The sequence below is a fragment of the Cebidichthys violaceus genome, unplaced genomic scaffold, assembly GCF_023349555.1.
Source record: "Cebidichthys violaceus isolate CVI_PGR_0920_01 unplaced genomic scaffold, fCebVio1.0.p SCAF_11, whole genome shotgun sequence".
In the NCBI taxonomy this organism is placed as follows: domain Eukaryota; kingdom Metazoa; phylum Chordata; class Actinopteri; order Perciformes; family Stichaeidae; genus Cebidichthys; species Cebidichthys violaceus.
The window spans coordinates 2,110,227-2,130,226 of NW_027176274.1; the positions used below are offsets into that span (position 1 = coordinate 2,110,227).

A 20,000-nucleotide genomic window follows, 5' to 3' on the forward strand; every position below is an offset into this window, starting at 1 on the left:
AGGCCTGAGTAGCGTTCTGATTGGTCAGCGGGGATGAAACTCTAAAATAATTTCTCATTAGCGTCCACCGTCACGCTGAAGAGGGTCTTATCCTCACTGAGCTGCAAATAAGGACATTCAATTCCCTCAAAGCGATTCGTTACGACTGCAGGAATAGTTCGGACTGGTTTTGGAGGTAAAGGTGAGCATCGTCGGCGTAGAAATGAACGCATGTACTGTAGTCGTGAGACTATCTATTAAGGTTTGTGAAGATATTAACGTACAGCAACTCAAATTTAGCTCTTTTGATTTCTAATGTTTGTTGAGTCAACAGGGTTAATAAATCATTCTAACATTAGCTTCTTAAGCTGTGGACTAAAGTGCGATATTTAGAGCGATGGTGGAATGTTTATGTTTTAAAGAAAACGTGATTCCTTTCAGATTAATAGAGGCGACACTGTTCATAAAAGTCCCATCAGAACTCTCAACTAGAAGATCAGGTGAGAAAAGAAGTGAGGAACTAAGTTCTTAAACTCAAGTTAAATGAATACAACAAGACTAAGATTAAGAAACAGATGAACTGGATGTCAGCTAGCTGAGAGTCAAGATAAAACAGGATGTCAAACCATGAGAAGATAATCAAGTTCTGATGAAATCTGCATTAAAATCACTCCATGAAGAGGTAAACTGAATCAAAACTCTTCTTCAGTACAGACGAGAGTTTAGACAATTAATCTGCGACTCTTATTAGTTTATTGACAGAAAGTTATCTTGATAATTGGACACTTCTCTTTGATTTATATCACGATAAACTGAACAACAAGACGTCACTCTGGGTTTTTAGAAAATCATGAAAGACTTTTTTTTTTTTTTTTTACTATTCTCTGACATTTTATAGACCAAACGATTAATCAAGTAAACAATAAAAAGAGACTTTTACAACAGATGAATAACACATCTGTCGCCAAAAACACATTTGTTTTATATGATTGTTCAAGGACAGAAGTATTGCTTGTTTGTCTTTTTTTTTTTTTTGGTCAAGCCAAAGCTCAAAAGGACCGATGACATTTCTCTGATTTATATAACGAGCAGAGGCTGGTTTGATGCCACATGGACATCATTTGTGGCTTAATGTTAAGTTGAACTTGAGACTTTTTCCAAACCAAAAGCTCACAAAGAAGACTTTCAAGAGCAATAGAATAGACGCGTTTTGTTGATCCAACAAAACAAGACATTCAAAGACGTCTCCTTGGGCCTTGTGATAGACGTTTTTCACTATTCTCTGGCATTATATAGACCAAACTATTCAATTTAAAAAGAGGAAAATAACTGTTGGTTAGACTCCTTTAACTACAGATGAGAAATACTTTGGAACAATTGGGTGGAAAGATCTTTGCTCTCGTGCACTTTGACATTAAAGGTGAAAGCTGGTTTAGGGCTCTCACCTCCGCCTCACTCAGCCGCTAAAAACTATTTCCTCTTTTTAATGCATCTCCCAGAAACCCACAATCACTGACTGACTCCCTGCACAGGAACAATCAATGGGCTCCAAACATCACCAATACATAACAACTACAACAACAACAACATGGCGACGGTCGTAACCCAAGACGGCGAGATCTCCGAACTCGAGGCTTCATGATGACTACGCCCACTTCCTGTATTCTTCTCCAGCTGAACACTGGAGCAGACACACTTTATTCTAGTGGAGACTGTGAACACTAATGCTAAAACAAGATGCATTGTTCCAGCAGTGACCACAACACCAAAAGGGAAAGAAACATCTATAATTCAGATCCATTACTTCTCTTCACTTTGTCCTTCTTTTTTAAATCTCAAATGTTCTTCTTGTTGTTGTTGTTCCTTCCTGTAGTGGTCATGTTCAGGCTGACTCACTACTCTGACGTCATGTGATCTTGTGTGGTGGTTAATATTCCTTTTGGTTCTCGTTCATGTTGTGTGGAGCATGTTGTTGATGCTACTACAACAAGGTTTGTTTTGTGCATTTCATTTATTACCACTACTAAGATTTATATGCATCTTTGGTTTGAATGTCGGCTGAAAACAAGATGTTGCTTCTCATGGTGTTTATCTTCAAAACACAAATGAGAAAATAGATGAATTACATTTTGTAACTCGTGCTTGAAATGGATATGACTAAAATCAAGGATTCAGATACCAGCTTATTTCAGGAAAGGTTTGAACATTAAAGTTAAGCATCATGGGTTTCAAAAGGATTCAGGTTGCAGCTAGAATTCTGAAACATTCGTTTAGTCTTAGAGCTGTATCTGGGATTAGAGGAGGACTACAATGAGACAGTGTTTACAGTGTTTACAGTGTTTACAATGTTTACAGTGTTTTCGTGGTTGCTAGTGAGGATTCTTCCTCTCCGGTTAAATAAACAGTGTTTCTGTGAGAAGAATAAAGACATGGATATGATCCACTCTCACATACATTGGTAGAATTCATGGGAGAACATGAGTTGCTGGTTAAGTGTATTTGTTGCTGGGCTGGAGGAGGAGCAGCTCTTCACATAGAGGGTGCAGATGCTGGAATCAGAGGCCATTAAAAACACAGACTCAACAAGCAATTACTGCCTGTAAATAAAGCAGTAATGGCCCAGTGTGAGTCACCTCCATCGGCCTCCATCACTCGTTGAGTCTCTGGATTTAAGAAACATGAAGTCCTTAAGACAGCTCCTGACACTGAGCTACAATATAGACCGCTGGACTGGACAGCGGAGGTTTGATAAAGAGCGTTATATTTAGATATTAATGCAGCCTTTACTACACATTATTATGACACCTGTTGTTTGGTGAACGCTCTGTCCTTTGACTTGGTGTGATTTGTGCGCTCAGAGCGTCGTTATTTTCCCATGCATCCCTGCACAATAAAGAGCCATTCAGCGAAGGAAGAGTCAGTCTATTTCAGAGTAGCGGGTGTGTGATGAGCGGTGCATCCCGGGGGAGCCGCTGTCTATGGGCAGCTTTGAATTAGATTGAAAAAAAGAAAATGACTTCTTTTGCAGATTATCAAACAGAGAGAAGAGAGAGATCAATGTGGCATCATGGAAACAGTTGAAGGAGTATTAATTGGAACCAAACTGCTGCAATACTCTCTATTGTCCTGGATGTGGACGTCTGCTCCGTCTTACTGTGGACTCCACCCTCTCACTCCAGTCACACATCGCATCCATCGCCAGGAGCCTCTGCAGACCCTGACCCTCATCATCCCCAGCTGTGAGCTTTTGGTTTCTTAATTGTGTTGCTTTTGGAATTGTTGATTTCTTCACAGCTAATACAGACATGAGGAATTATTACAGCAACCAATAACTGACGGTCGTTTAAAGACAGACTTTAGACTAATGTAAACCGGCCCTGTAGAGTCGATATAACCTCACAATACGCTAATAAAGACCTTTAACAGAGAAACTGTGCTGGTTCAATCGTTAAAAACGGCTTCCTGTGTTCTCCTGCCAACAACATCACTGTGTAATCAGCAAGCTAGAGGACATTATTCAAACAGGATGCTGAATAATAGGATGCAGAATACAGATCTCCACATCTCGTCTCCTAAAGCGCATGCCAAAAGCTGCAAGTGTCGACCTCATGGTGGCGCTAGAGTAAAAGTCAAGAGGATCACCAAAGTGGGTAGGATTCATCCTCTGGGGGCCACGAATGTCTGCACAAAGTTTAACGGCAATCCGTTGAACAGAGGTGGAGATATTTCAACACAATGAAGAAGAAGAAGCACACAGTGAGGCACTGACCCGTTGATCATGCTGAGCAGGCCCTCCACCAGGTGGGCCAGGTAGGACACCTGGGCGCTCTCGTCGGGGAAGATGGGCCCGTGCATGGAGGCCAGCTGGGCCAGGCACTGCAGGGAGTCCTGGGCCATGTCCGAGTCCTCCCGAATCTTCCTGTGCACCTGCAAGACGAGACAGAGGGAACCACGTATCACAATAAATATAATACAAATATAAGAAGAGAGAGAGAGAGAGAGAGAGAGAGAGAGAGAGAGAGAGAGAGAGAGAGAGAGAGAGAGAGTGTGTGTGTGTGTGTGTGTGTGTGTGTGTGTGTGTGTGTGGATGATGTAATTGAATTAGTCGTGGTCTTAGTTTATATTTTGATAAAGAGAAAATGATCGGTTCTGAAGTTGAATTCAGTGTCAAACATCTCAATTTAACTTATTTTGTTATACATTTTGTATAAACTTTAATTATATCAACTTCAGGTTTCACCTCAAATAAATCAATATTTAAAAATGTTAAAAGTTCAAGTCTTTATTATGAATTCAGTTGACAGAAAGCTTTTACTTTGTGGCAAAATGTGCAGTTTTTAGTTTTATTTGTTCCATTTTAAAATCTATTATGAAACATGCTGGATAAAAAAAATCATCTCTAATCATGGAAAATATCATTATTATTATAATTATACTTCAGCTTTTAAGCCTCTGCATTAACACCAGTGATATCTTCCTCATCAGAAGCTCTTTGCTTTAGTTTTATCCAACTGTTGCTAAACAGAAACTAAATGAAAGGCTTTTAAAGACAGAACCAGAAAACCAGTCACAAGACTCAGAAAACAGATCAACCAATCAATAAAGAATCAACTGATGTACGTTGAGTTAGACCCGCCCCAATACAAACACCTGAAAGCTCCAGAAAACACACAAACAACTACGTCGTCCTTGTGATCGATGTTACCGTCTACATGAAAGTCAAACCCTTTAAAGACCTTCTGCAGAGGAGGAAACCAGCGGCCTGACTTTCATGAAACTTGGTGGAGAGGTGAAGCGTGGACGGAGGAAGAACCTTGGTGGAGGTCTGCGCTCTGTCCCTTCTAGTTTGGACTGAATATTTAAAACCCTTCAGATTCCTGTAACACGTCTCTGACGGGAGAATCGGGTCACACGCTCCCCCCCTAAATACAGAGCGACAGGAAATGTAACGACACTGTGAAACAGCGACGCCGTCGACGACCAACGAGGTAAAAAGGTGGACCTGCCTCATCCTCCCGTCACAACACAGATCAGCTGATACTCCGGCAGGATTAATACTCACTGGCGTCTCCCACAAACCCAGCAAGCTGATCCCAAGCAGAACGCAGAATTGATTGTGTGTGTTTTGTATCCCCGCTCTTGTCTCCAGCAGACAGCCTCAATCAAGCCCAGAGAGGAAGGAATCTCGATTCAGTCTCGGCTCAGAGCTGCTGCTCCGCTCGTGGGGTTTTCTGTCCGTGCTGAGCGGTCGCTCTCCGACAGGAGAGGAGGCATTGTTGGGTTTTTAAACGCCACAGACAGAGACACGGAGAGGCGACAGCAGTGACAGCAGTAACAGCAGCACGAGTCATCGCAGCCGCCTGGAGCTCAGGCTGCCTTCATCTTTTCTTCTCCTCCGTCATCCTCTTAAATCCAGAGAGAGCTCCTCCACCGGCTCCACATGGCCCCATCGCAGGGGCAATCAAACTTTCAACCTCCCTCTCCTTGTTGCTTCCTCTTCCTCCTCCTCCTCTCAGATCCTCTCCCCTTCTTACTCCCTCCCCTCAAATTCTCCCTCGCCACCTCTCCCCAACTCCTCCTCCTCCTCCTTCTCCTCCCCTCTGCTCTCCTGCCGGGGAGCGTTGTTGGTGGTAAGCCACGCTGCTGGGAATATCAGATGCTAACGTAGCGTAGCCACCATAGTCTCTGATGCCGCTGCTCTCTCTTCCAGAGCGTGAAGTCATCCTCTGGAAGAGCTAAGTGAGAGGAGGAGGAGGAGGAGGAGGAGGAGGAGGAGGAGGAGGAGGAGGGAAGAGCCGGGTGAGTGGGCAAGAGAGAGAGAGAGGGAAAGAGAAAGAACAGAGAGACAGAGAGAGAGGGAGAGAGAGACAGAGGGAGAGAGAGAGACAGAGGGAGCGAGGGAGGGAGGGAGGGAGGGAGGGGAGGTAGTGCAAGACCAGAGGATTGAACAGCGCGAGCTCTAAAAAAGCAGCTGCACCAGTGAATGATCCATGCGATGCCAGTAATGTCAGTCGCCTTGAGTCTGACTATAGTTAGAGATACACTGTGTGTGTGGTGTGTGTGTGTGTGTGTGTGTGTGTGTGTGTGTGTGTGTGTGTGTGTGTGTGTGTGTGTGTGTGTGTGATGGACGAAAAGAGAGAGAGAGAGAACAGGATCCAACAATTTAAAATCACATTATTTGGTCATTCAGTACTTCATTGAACGTGCTAACATGGACACTAACATGTAGACTAACATGTACACTAACATGGACACTAACATGTACACTAACATGGACACTAACATGTAGACTAACATGTACACTAACATGGACACTAACATGTACACTAACATGGACACTAACATGAACACTAACATGGCACTAACATGTACACTAACATGGACACTAACATGGACACTAACATGTACACTAACATGGACACTAACATGACACTAACATGTACACTAACATGGCACTAACATGTACACTAACATGTACACTAACATGTACACTAACATGTACACTAACATGTAGACTAACATGTAGACTAACATGGACACTAACATGTAGACTAACATGGACACTAACATGTACACTAACATGTACACTAACATGTAGACTAACATGGACACTAACATGTACACTAACATGTAGACTAACATGTAGACTAACATGTACACCAACATGTAGACTAACATGGACACTAACATGTAAACTAACATGGACACTAACATGTACACTAACATGGACACTAACATGTAGACTAACATGTACACTAACATGTACACTAACATGTAGACTAACATGGACACTAACATGTACACTAACATGTAGACTAACATGTACACTAACATGTAGACTAACATGAACACTAACATGTACACTAACATGTAGACTAACATAGACACTAACATGTAGACTAACATGTAGACTAACATGGACACTAACATGGACACTAACATGTAGACTAACATGGACACTAACATGTAGACTAACATGGACACTAACATGTAGACTAACATGTAGACTAACATGGACACTAACATGTAGACTAACATGGACACTAACATGTAGACTAACATGTAGACTAACATGGACACTAACATGTAGACTAACATGTAGACTAACATGTAGACTAACATGGACACTAACATGTAGACTAACATGTACACTAACATGTAGACTAACATGTACACTAACATGGACACTAACATGGACACTAACATGGACACTAACATGTAGACTAACATGGACACTAACATGGACACTAACATGTAGACTAACATGTACACTAACATGTACACTAACATGTAGACTAACATGGACACTAACATGTAGACTAACATGGACACTAACATGTAGACTAACATGGACACTAACATGTAGACTAACATGTACACTAACATGTACACTAACATGGACACTAACATGTAGACTAACATGGACACTAACATGTAGACTAACATGTAGACTAACATGTAGACTAACATGTACACTAACATGTACACTAACATGGACACTAACATGTAGACTAACATGGACACTAACATGTAGACTAACATGGACACTAACATGTAGACTAACATGTACACTAACATGTACACTAACATGTACACTAACATGTAGACTAACATGGACACTAACATGTAGACTAACATGGACACTAACATGTAGACTAACATGGACACTAACATGTAGACTAACATGTACACTAACATGTACACTAACATGTAGACTAACATGGACACTAACATGTAGACTAACATGGACACTAACATGTAGACTAACATGGACACTAACATGTAGACTAACATGTACACTAACATGTACACTAACATGGACACTAACATGGACACTAACATGTAGACTAACATGTAGACTAACATGTACACTAACATGTACACTAACATGGACACTAACATGTAGACTAACATGGACACTAACATGTAGACTAACATGGACACTAACATGTAGACTAACATGGACACTAACATGTAGACTAACATGTACACTAACATGTACACTAACATGTACACTAACATGGACACTAACATGTAGACTAACATGGACACTAACATGTAGACTAACATGTACACTAACATGTAGACTAACATGTAGACTAACATGTAGACTAACATGGACACTAACATGTACACTAACATGTACACTAACATGTAGACTAACATGGACACTAACATGGACACTAACATGCGTCATTACACAACATGTTTGTTACATTTGTATCATATTTAATAATAATAACCCTAACCCTACACTACACTACTGACTGATGATTATTTTCTCTATTAATCGTTAATTCTATAAAATATTAAAAAAAATAATTAAACACAATTTATATTATATTGTATTTAATTAATACAATGTTTTTGCATTTCTTCAGTGTTCAAATAGTTTGTTCACAAACTTTGCTCACAAAGACATTTTATTTACTATGAAATATGACAAAGAAAAGCATACAAATCCTCAAACCCACAAAATCAATTAGATAGATAGATTATTAAACTCGTTTTTCATACTTCTGTGCTGCAGATTATTATCGTTCTCTTTGTTCGTTAGCAAAACAACAAACAGGAAGTCATTCTCTAAAATGTTGGAGGAAGAAACCTTCTGCAGGTAAAAAAACTAATCTGGAGTTAAGAGTCTCAGAGCAAATGAAATGTGAAATATTATAGTAGCTCATGAACAGTGATGCTGTGCTGAAGAAAGACCGGTTGTGAAAGATGAATTAATAATAATAATAATAACAATAACAATAATAATAATAATAATAATAAAGGTGAATTCAATGAATCAAAGCTGCAGAGACACCAGAATATAATAAACGACAACAATACGTAACGAGAAAGAGAGTCGAGAGAAGAGAGAGAAAACAAGAGATGAACTGAGGGGGGGGGGGGGGAGTCAGGTGAGGATGAAGAGGATGAAGAGCAGGACGATGGAGGGAACGAGGAAAGGGAGGAAGAGAACGAGGAAGGGTATTTATTTATAGCTGGAAACAAAGCCTGGTGTCTGTTACCTCGGGGGGGCTCAGAGGCTCATCTAACTTATTGTCTCTCCCCCTCTCTCCCCCTCTCTCCCCTCTCTCCCCCTCTCAGATTGGGTTACTGTCTGCCTCCAGGCCACAGCGTCTGTGCTGCAGCCTCATCAGTCCCTGAACTCCACACTGATTGTGTTTACCGGCTGAACACGAAACACTCCGCGCGCTCTCCCATCTCTGTGAGGACGAGGAGGGGCCGACTAGGACCAGGACCAGGACCAGGACGATGTGCCACGATAGTAATACGAGTGAGGTCTTCTTAAACAACGTGTTCTGATTGAGACGACGTGGGACACGTGATCAGGTTTTAGAAGCATTCTTTGGACATGTAGCGCGTCAGAATACACTTATTATACATCAGTAAAACTACTAATGTTAAGGGTTTTCCCCCAATAAGAACATCTTTTATGTCCTAATCATTCAAATTGTGTGTTTTTATGCATCTATACATTCTGCTTTGTATCTGCAGGAATAAAGAACATCTACATAAAAACATGTGTGTATGAAGACGTTTTTAATTTGCAGAGAGTGTGTGTGTGTGTGTGTGTGTGTGTGTGTGTGTGTGTGTGTGTGTGTGTGTGTGTGTCTCTCTCATGTGAAGCGGTGAAATAAACCAGAAGCGTCCACCCGTCTTGGATGATTGTGTGTTTGCGTTTGCTCTGTAATCACTCGGAGCCAAACAAACAAACTAAAGGACTCAGCAGAGAAACACACAGAAGAAGAGGACAGACGCTACACTTTGTGTCCTTTTCTTCTTCTGTGGTTTGTTAAGGTCACCAGGTGCTAAATCAACAAAAGTGGAAAGTGTGTTTATTTTGAAGGAGGCCAACAACCACCGCGGTTCTTCTTCTTCTTCTTCTTCAATCTACCACCACATCTCTCTCCCTGCAGGCTTCTCTCCCTCTAAACTGTTTCTGTTCGTCTTCTCTTTCTCCGTCTCCTCCGTTGAAATGACACCTTTCTATTCCTGCACCGCTTCTGTCACGTTCTCTAAACTCTTCTTTCTCTTAGTCGTCCATCTTTAATCACTCCATCCCTCACGCTGCACCGTCACCGAGCTGATTTCTAAGAGCTACACGGTGATTGACAGGTCGCAAGAGTGGTCCTAAAGCTGCATTCTCTCTAGTGTCCACCAGGGGGCGACTCCTCTGGTTGTATAGAAGTCTAGTCTAAAATGACTCTACTTCTCTCTTGATTTATTCCCTCAGTAAACATTGTAAACATGAGTTTATGGTCTCAATCTCTAGTTTACAGTCTTCTTCAATACAGCATGATGTTCATTTAGTACATTATGGAACATTTAGAGTCAAACACACCATAAAGCAGGGGATGCTTTAGGGGGCGGGGCTACCTTTTCATTGACAGGTCTCAAGAGTGGTCCTAAAGCTGTAAACAGTTGTTCTCTCACTGGTGAGATTTGCCTAAATCACACAGACGTGTCTGAATATTAATACATTTATGCCAATTTCGTATTAAAACATCATCACAGTTCAATTGGTTTAAATGATGATACTTCTATGCGAGCAGCTCAATAGATTCATAAAGTGTTATTTGTTTGTGTTTCTTTCTCTAACAGCTTCCCTTCACCAGTAAAACAGAACATCGTTGTTAAGAACCGGACCGGTGCTCCCAGTGGGACGAGTCAGTCTGGAGCGCTGGTGTGACGCTCACAACAGTGACCAGTGAAGGGACCCTGGAGCCAGTTAATGGGACACTGACAGACCCCGAACCCCGAACCCCAACCCCCCCCCCCCCCGAGAGCCCCTCAACAGGGTGCAGAGTGTGTGTGTGTGTGTGATGGGTGGGTTACTGCGGTTGTTAACAGGGGCCCCTAATCCTGGGGCCGGGCTCTAATCCTGCCACCGGTCTGCCATGGACTGTGACCCTGATGGCGCGTGTCTCCGAGTACCCCCCCCCCCCCCCCCTCCACACACACACACACACACACACACACACACACACACACCAGCCTGTTACCCCTCACAGCTGAGGAGACACAGCAGCTGAGACGTCAGAAGACCCCATTAAACTGAATAAACACACACAAACACACACACTACACAGAACTCAAATTGACACAATCCCACAGAGACAGATATGCGCCAACAACAACAACACTCTCTCTCACACACACACACACACACACACACACACACACACATATAGACACATATACACACACACACACACACACACACACACACACACACACACACACACACACACACACACACACACACACACACACACACACACACACACTCACAGACAGCTGACCACAGCGGCCTTACAATAACAAACAGTTGAGCTACTAGAAATACCGGAGTGAGAGATGAGACTGAAGGCCTGAAAACTGAAACCAACACAAAGCTCATCCTGCAGATTCCAGCAGCCAAAAGAAACCCACGGCGAAAAAAAAAGACAAACATTTTATTCACGACTCGCGTCCCTGATTGGCGGCCGAGCGCTTTTGTGCGACAAACAAACAAACCTCTGATTACGGCCACCGCTCGGAGCCAATTACAGTCATTTGCGATCGCTTTGTGAATTCAGAACAATCAGACGGAAAACTTTTCTCCAGAGGCCGTCGATCTACGGTGTGATTATCACAACGAAACAACCAAAACAGAGCCTGATCAAAAGAGAGACGCGTGCAGACTTGGCTCTGGATGAGTTTCTATGTTCACTTTAAAGCAGCTGCATGAAAGAGAACAAGTGGAACCACAGCAGAGCTTCAGCAGCGATGACCAAACATCAATAAGATACGCACGTTTCCACATAGAAACACCACCAACTGTGTGTGTGTGTGTGTGTGTGTGTGTGTGTGTGTGCAGAAGATTTTAAGAAACATGTATTCATAATTTAATATCCTTTAGTCCTGTTTTTAAAACCATATTCAAAGACCAAAAGACAGGTAGTGGAGCAGACAAGAGGACATGCAGTGAGACAGGTAGGGGACTGTAGTGGAGCAGACAAGAGGACATGCAGTGAGACAGGTAGTGGACTGTAGTGGACTAGACAGAGGCCGTGCAGTGAGACAGGTAGTGGACTGTAGTGGAGCAGACAAGAGGACATGCAGTGAGACAGGTAGTGGACTGTAGTGGAGCAGACAAGAGGACATGCAGTGAGACAGGTAGTGGACTGTAGTGGAGCAGACAAGAGGACATGCAGTGAGACAGGTAGTGGACTGTAGTGGACTAGACAGAGGCCGTGCAGTGAGACAGGTAGTGGCAGGTAAAGGCTAAAGAGGCGGAGCAGTATCTGGCAGCAGGGCAGCAGACATGCCGAGTAGTGGAGCAGTAGTGGAGCAGTAGTGGATCAGTATCTGGCGATGGACGCTGAACTGACCGCTTTGTTCCACACGTCTTCCTCCCACACCGGTCACTAAGCCAGCGCGGGCCGACCTCTTAAAACACACAAAGCCACTGCACAAAAATACACAGCGACTTCACCGGGCGGTCCTCTGGACAGAGACGCAACAACAGGACCCCACTGTGAAGCACCCATAAATCAGCTTAACGGAGCGTCCGCAGAATACACCCACAAACCAGGGAAAGCACCACACGCGCCAAAAAACACCAGGTCAAGTGAGACGTCTTTGCTCTTTGTCTCTCTTTGTTTATCATAAATAAACCGCCGCCTAGAGAGGAGGAGGAGGAGGAGGAAGGGTAGAAGAGGACAGAGACCTCCCTGACAGAAAGTTATGGATGGATGGAAGACAGAAGGACGGAAGCAGACCCAAAACATGAAGTGCATCTGACATCTGCAGGTTTCAACAACTCAATATTAAAAGGTGTTTAAAGAGAAAGACAGATGCGTCTGCAGGTGTCGACCATTGAAAAGACAATAGAAAGGAAGAAGTCTGCAAGTCTGTTCAGAGACTCCGGGGAGACGGACGGATACTCACGGTGAAGAAGAGGTCCATGACGCGGGTGTCCAGCAGCGCTTCCCTCCAGCTCTCCGTAGGCTTGAGCGTGACGTTCTGCGAGGCCTCGAACATGGCGATGTAGTGGCGCCCCAGTGACCCGCCGGCAGTTAAGGCCAACAACAGCATTGAGAGGAGGAGGAGGAGGAGGAGGAGGAGGAAGAGGAGGAGGAGGAGCGGCACACACTAGAAACACCAGCTCCTGTCACTACGCTCCCTCTCTGTGGGTATTTCTGGTGTGTCTTTGGTTTGGCAGCAGAGAACTCTTCTCACGTGTTACTCCCTCTCATTAATCCTGTCACTTTTAATGTTCTCACCCTCCCTCCCTTCCTTCCTTTGCTTCCTCGTTCTGTTTCTCCCTCGTCAGCTCTTCATCTGCCACAAAGAAAAGCCTCTTTCCCACCCTCTTGTCCTCGTCTCCTCGCTCCAATCTTTACCCTCTGACTCGTCCTCTCCTTCACCTCCCCTTTTCCTTGTGCACACTCGGATTTCTCCCCTCTGCCTCCTCACAGGATCTCTCTCACACACACACACACACACACACACACACACACACACACACACACACACACACACACACACACACACACACACACACACACACTAACACAGCCAATGGAGACTCTCCGTCCACTCTTCCGCAAGACGTCCTCGAGACTCCTTGCTGCACTCAGTCCCTCCCTCTCCCTCCTCGGCCAATCGCTTGGTCTCTCCTCCGGACCGCTTTGCAAAGACCGAAACAAGACTCCAAACACTTCTATCACACACTCCTCTCCTCCTTTGTCTAAAAATATGTCGTCTTCCTGCAAAAAATAACTCCCTTTCATCTGATTTAAGTCTTTCTTTATCCACACACACACACACACACATCTCTGTGTGTCAAACTTTCTCCACAAACCCACAACACACACTTTCTCCCCACGCAGCCGCAACACTTCCTGTCCTAAAAACAACAGCCACATCATGCGTTCTCCTCATGTCATCAAGAATCAGCCGCTTCAACTTCCACTCTCCCCAACGAGGCTCCGCTCTCACGACAAACACTTTCCTCCATCAAAGAGTCTCAGAAGCCCACTCTCTGTTCTCACACTCTCTCACACACACACACACACACACGCACACGCACACGCACACGCACACACACACACACACACACACACACACACTCTTCTTCCTTTAGGCGTCTTAATGGAAAGAAGTCTCTGGAGAGAATGCGTTCGTTTACCTTGGCGTTCGTTATCGGGTCATGTGACTCAGCGGAGGAAACGTGAGTGAGGGATGGAGAGAGGAGAGCCGGTGATGGAGAACAGAAAGTGTCATTTATGGTTGGTGTGTTAATGCAGCTTTCACAGAGAAGACATGGTGAACCAGAGCGCTGTCTGCTGACGAGACAGAAACATAATAAACTCTAATCATTCACCGTTTCATCAACGGGGACATATTCTAGTTATTACACTTCACCACTACTCACCAGGCTACCACAGTACTATGTTTAACATCATATATGTTCTATTATATTCCTGTATTGTATTTCAGGTCTTAGATCCTGAATAGGGTTTCTTCCACTTATTTTTCACTTTATAAATACTTTTTATTTAAATCTGCAGGAGCACAAATCAATAAAAAAAAAGAACTTGAACTACTTTTTTTATAAATAGTACGTTTCTCTAAATTTCTACATTTGGTATATTTGGAAACTGTGGACTCTCCAATAAAAATAAATGTGGGTTTGAACGATGTTTACAATGGCCGACCAGTGATTCACCCTTTTCTTTAGTTTTCAGCGACTCGTACAACCACAACTCTGTCTACAGTTTATTCTCTTCTATTATTGTCAATATAGTTTAGAGACAATCTAACGAAATATAATAAGTAAGACGTCACTTCAGCTTGAAGTATTAATTGAAATGGAATAAAACAGATTGTTTTTTTATTATAAAGATATTGAGCGGAAGACTTTTATAAACTATAAAGTATTATTAACAATAATGTCTTTGTTGTTGTTTCTCTGTGTAGGTTTAGCTTTAATGATACAAATGTTTTCCTCTTAAGCTTGTAAAAAGAATCTCTCTCTCTCTCTCTCTCTCTCTCTCTCTCTCTCTCTCTCTCTCTCTCTCTCTCTCTCTCTCTCTCTCTCTCTCTGGTGACGGCACAGCGGAGGAAACTTCCAGAGGAATGTTTGATCAAAGCCAAACGGCGGCCGAGGCCGGAGAGGTCAAAAGCATTCCTCCAACAGCAGCCCACAGTCTCACTCACTCACACTCACACACACACACACACACACACACACACACACACACACACACACACACACACACACACACACACACACACACGACCCCACAGTCTCTTAGACAGGTGCCAACTTTTGTACCGAAAAGTGGTGTGTGTGTATGTGTGTGTGTGTGTGTGTGTGTGTGTGTGTGTGTGTGTGTGTGTCCAATGATTGGCTTTCAGGCCTTGTTAAAAATAGTGGTGGTGAGGCAGAAGACCTCTCTGAACCGTTCTATACAGAAGGAATAAGAAGGATGAAGGAGGGTTCTGCAATGTGACTAAGAGCCTATTGGTTCCTTTTAACTATTCATGTATGATCTGAAGATGTTCTGGGTTCTCTTTTAGTCATTTATTCATTTCCTCTTCGTGAAATTCTGCTCCTTTACTTTTAAAGTTCTCTTGGCCCTTTAACTTTCACGTCTCTTGATGTGTGTTTAGCTGAATGAATGAATGAAGCCGTTAAATAAAAGCGGATCTTCTTAATTCCCTTAGGTATGAATACGTCTACGTGAGGACACAGAGAGAGAGAGAGAGAGAGAGAGAGAGAGAGAGAGAGAGAGAGAGAGAGAGAGAGAGAGACTCTCTTTAGACGAGAGTCCTGCAGCCGGGAGGCCGTCTCCACGGGGAGGGACCAGAGGTCGTACAAACCCTCCTAAAGATCCAATGACTAAAAACTCACCAGAGACCTCAGGAATGATAACTACCGCTACTCCGGACTATTTCACACAGCCGCACGGAGACGTCCGACGGGTCGTGACCCCACAAAGAGAGCCTCTATGAGACCGATTCCACGTCGTAAAATATGTTAAACTGATCATCTCTGAATCAAGAATACTTGTCGTCTGTAAGACTTCACAAATTAAATCACACTACAGAATAAAAGACATCATCCAGCAGGGGGCGACTCCTCTGGTTGTATAGAAGTCTAGTCTAAATGACTCTACTTCTCTCTGGATTTATTCCCTCAGTAAACATTGTAAACATGAGTTTATGGTCTCAATCTCTAGTTTACAGTCTTCTTCACTACAGCATGATGTTCATTTAGTACATTATGCTCCACTGCTTTAAGTGATACATATTTAAGGCCTCGTCTACCAGCGCTTCATTTCAACACGGATAACGTGTTACCGGGCTTCTGACCGTGTCGTCTAAGCTAGCAGCTGCTGTGCAGTTTGAATTTTCCTGCATTTCAAAATGTTACTTCTATCTACAAGCGCAGGAGGCAAACTTTGAGACAATTCCCGTGTCCAGAGGCAATCTGTCGACGGTCGTGTGATTTACGTTTTCAGGCTCAGCTCAGGTTGGTTTGGAGGGAGATTACTTCGTTGTTAGAAAAATGACCAAAAACCAAAATTCCCAAGTTATCTACTGTTGCTGTTAAAGACGCACTGAAAGCATGAAGGTGACTGTTCAGACTTTGATGTTTAAAATAAACACGGACTTCTCCCCGCTCGTTTCAGCGTTCACTCCCAGCTCTTGAAATCTGAAAGAACATCCAACTTGCTGAGCTGACAAGTGAATTTACAACTTGCTCCCCGCTCTCCACTGGAAAAAAGATCTGTGTGTGTGTGAGATGCGTGTGATGTGTGTGATGTGTGCGTCGCGTACATGCCTCCGGGATGAGTAATGTACGCGGAGTGACGAGGACATGTGGCTGAGGGGTTCGGTGGGTTTTTAAAAGACATCACCTGCTACTATCTCAGCCCTTCCAGCAGGCTCCAGAATAACTAACGTGACACGTCAATTTTCCACCGGACGGAGAGGACAGACGCACATTCAACGAGATGTTCAATCAAACACGAGGGAGGAGATTTGTTTAGTTCCCACCGTGCGACAAACACACACAAGCACATACACACACATTGTAATAATAACCTAATCAACACCAGTCACCAGTCGAATGCCAACAAGACGGCTGCTGGTAGTTTTACTGCCAGTTACTCTGGCAGAGAAACAACCAGCATTTCAACTTTAATTTCCTGCCCCGGTTCTATTCGTTCTATCGGCCGAAGCCAGCCGGCATTTTTTCACTGACAGACGTCCAGTATTTATGGTTTATGGTTCTGCTCGCATGTGAACCTTAGCCCAGGTAGAGCGCGTCGACGTACAGATCTCCACTTCAAAGCGCGAGGGGGTTGCAATAAAAAGCCATAATTCGTTCCTTCATGGGCTGTAATTCAGCCTGACATGCTGTGCATAAACCAACCACATGACAGCAAGTGTGGGCCGAGCCCCCCCCCCCCTCTGACTTATGTGGACCGCGAAAACCAAACGTCAAAATATGTCAACGGCAACATTTTCATCTTGTCATCTTTGTGTCGTTTGTTTATTGTGTTTATTACCACATGTAGAGTAGCTATAAATTAAAGTTAAACAGATTTGATTTGTGTTTCTTTGTCCCAAACTTTATGTGAACGAGACTAAAGAGACTACAGTCATGCTAGCTAGTGGCGCTTTGAGCTAAATGCTAGCAGCTCTGTGAGGGCTGTACTTCAGCACAGTGGTGCGTTGAGCTAAATACTAACATGCTAGCAGCTCTTTGAGGCTGTACTTCAGCACAGTGGCGCTTTAAGCTAAATGCTAGCAGCTCAGTGAGGGCTGAACTTCAGCACAGTGGTGCGTTGAGCTCAATGCTAACATGCTAGCAGCTCTGTGAGGCTGTACTTCAGCACAGTGGAGCTTTGAGCTAAATGCTAACAGCTCTGTGAGGGCTGTACTTCAGCACAGTGGCACTTTGAGCTAAATGCTAACATGCTAGCAACTCACGTTCAACAGCTTAGTTTAGCTTGTTAGCATGTGCTCACTAGTTTTGCCGCTATTTTGACATAAATATGGACTTGACGGTGCTGGATGTAAAGTCAGAGGATCACTAAAATTATTACAATTCGGTAAATTGTGTTCGTACCTAAGAGAAAATTCTAAATAATGAATAATTTGAATGCGATAAGTTCTCCTAAATGACTCGTACAAGCCACTTAAGAAGGAATGTGATTGTACCAGTGATTCTTGCTCGAGGCCCGATGCGTTTGGGGAAAATGAAGTTAGTTCCTAAGTCAGTTCATGCCAACCTCATGGTGGCGCTAGAGGAGAAGTCAGGGGATTACCAAAGTCTCTACGATTCATCCTCTGGGGGACATGAACTATCACAACTATTCATCAAATCATGTTTGAGATATTTCAGTCTGAAACAAAATTAACTGATATGATCATCGCTAGAGTCAAAGCATGACTAAAAAAACCACCTGTTTTTGCACATTTCAGCTCCTTAATTTGTATAGCTTATTCTATATTTGAAGTGAAAAGAATGAAATGCAACACACTGTTTTAATTGTATTCCTGTGTTTCTACGTTTCAGCTCCTTTCTATGTGTTTTTAAGTCTCTTTTCGTGTACTCAGAGGCCAGTTTAAGCAGTTTTTTAATTCTCCATAATTAAAAGGAGCCCACTAGATGCTTGTAAAAGAAAAGCATATTCAAATGTTTAACTTAATGCAATGTGATTAGCAACAAATGGGCTAAATTGCACAACAACCTTGGTCTAGTTCAAAGCTCATTAAGCTCCTGTGCAACAAATCAAATCCCGTCTTCACATTCCCATCTCCTCTTTCAATGAACAATGTGCAGACGCCTCACGGATCTGTGCGACAGTATCTTCATGACCGCGTTTTAAGTGGACAATCTCAGCGATCTGAACATCTCCGCGGCCCGAGCGCCCGAGGGGTTGCGGATTAGCGAGCTTCTCCTGTATCCTTTATTCATTACGGGATGATCCTCCCGACTTGGGAGGACGGAGCTCGCGGCGCAGGAAGACGGGCCGAGCCGCCCGCCTGCCAGCCAGCCAGCCGGCCGCAATGCTAAGGCGCGTGGTCGGGTTTAAGTGATATATCCTGCTGTAAGTCTCCTCTGCAGCCTCGCCATGTGAAATAACAGTCCAGGAATACCTCCTCACTGCAACAACACCCTCCTCCTCCTCCTCCTCCCGTCTACAGTTCACCCTCCATCTGTTCAGACAGCAGTTGTCATTAATCCTCACACCACTGAATCAAATCAAGACGATATATCAATTACCCCACTGCGCTCTGAACGTGATAAGTTGTGGATGAAGGTGGCGACTCGGACCTCAGGGTATTGCGTGTTGAATCTACACGCCGCATACCAGCCTGACGACTTGTATTATTTCAATAACGAGCTGCTTTAAGAGTCGGAAGAAGAGAAATAAACCAATACTAGAGGAGAAATTCATAATTATGGTCTAATATTAATCTAAGATGCTAATCTGCAAGTCTGTGTTTTTGTCTGTTTTTACTGCTGCTCATGTAAACTCTTTGGTCTTCTTCATGTTTAAGTTACAGTAGAACTGAAATGTTCTGTGAGACATGGAGAACGTTTGAATCACTGCAGGAACACCAAGCGTTCACACTTCTACTCACTGAAACAAAAAGTATCAGCGTCAAAGTAAACTTAAATACCAAAAGTAAAAGTACTCAGTACGCAGAGCAGGATAATAAGATGGAGCTCATTTTAACTACGTAAGACTGCTGGATAACTTCATCTATATTAATAATAAATAATAACAATATATGTATTAGTTGACTTACATTTTGTGTTAATTTAAATTGCAAAGTAACTTAAAAAGTCAGATAATTGTAGTAAAGTAAAAAGTACAATACTTCCTTTTCAGATGTAGTGGAGTAACAGAAAATTACAAAGTACAAGTACCTCAGAATTGTACTTAAGTAAAGTACTTGAGTGAAGGTACTTAGTTGCTGCTTTCATGTCCAAAAAT

General features: G+C 43.3%; 1 protein-coding gene across 2 annotated transcripts in view; it reads right to left on the reverse strand.

Moving 5' to 3' along the window:
- xpo4 (exportin 4) overlaps window positions 1-20,000 on the reverse strand; it is a 45,050-nt gene that overhangs the window by 16,853 nt on the left and 8,197 nt on the right. For both annotated transcript variants that reach the window (XM_068737226.1, XM_068737233.1), the window contains exons 7-8: window positions 12,925-13,037; window positions 3,749-3,906 (exon numbers count right to left, since the gene is read on the reverse strand). In XM_068737226.1, the coding sequence (XP_068593327.1) occupies window positions 3,749-3,906; window positions 12,925-13,037 (271 nt within the window). The remainder of the gene's footprint in view (window positions 1-3,748; window positions 3,907-12,924; window positions 13,038-20,000) is intronic.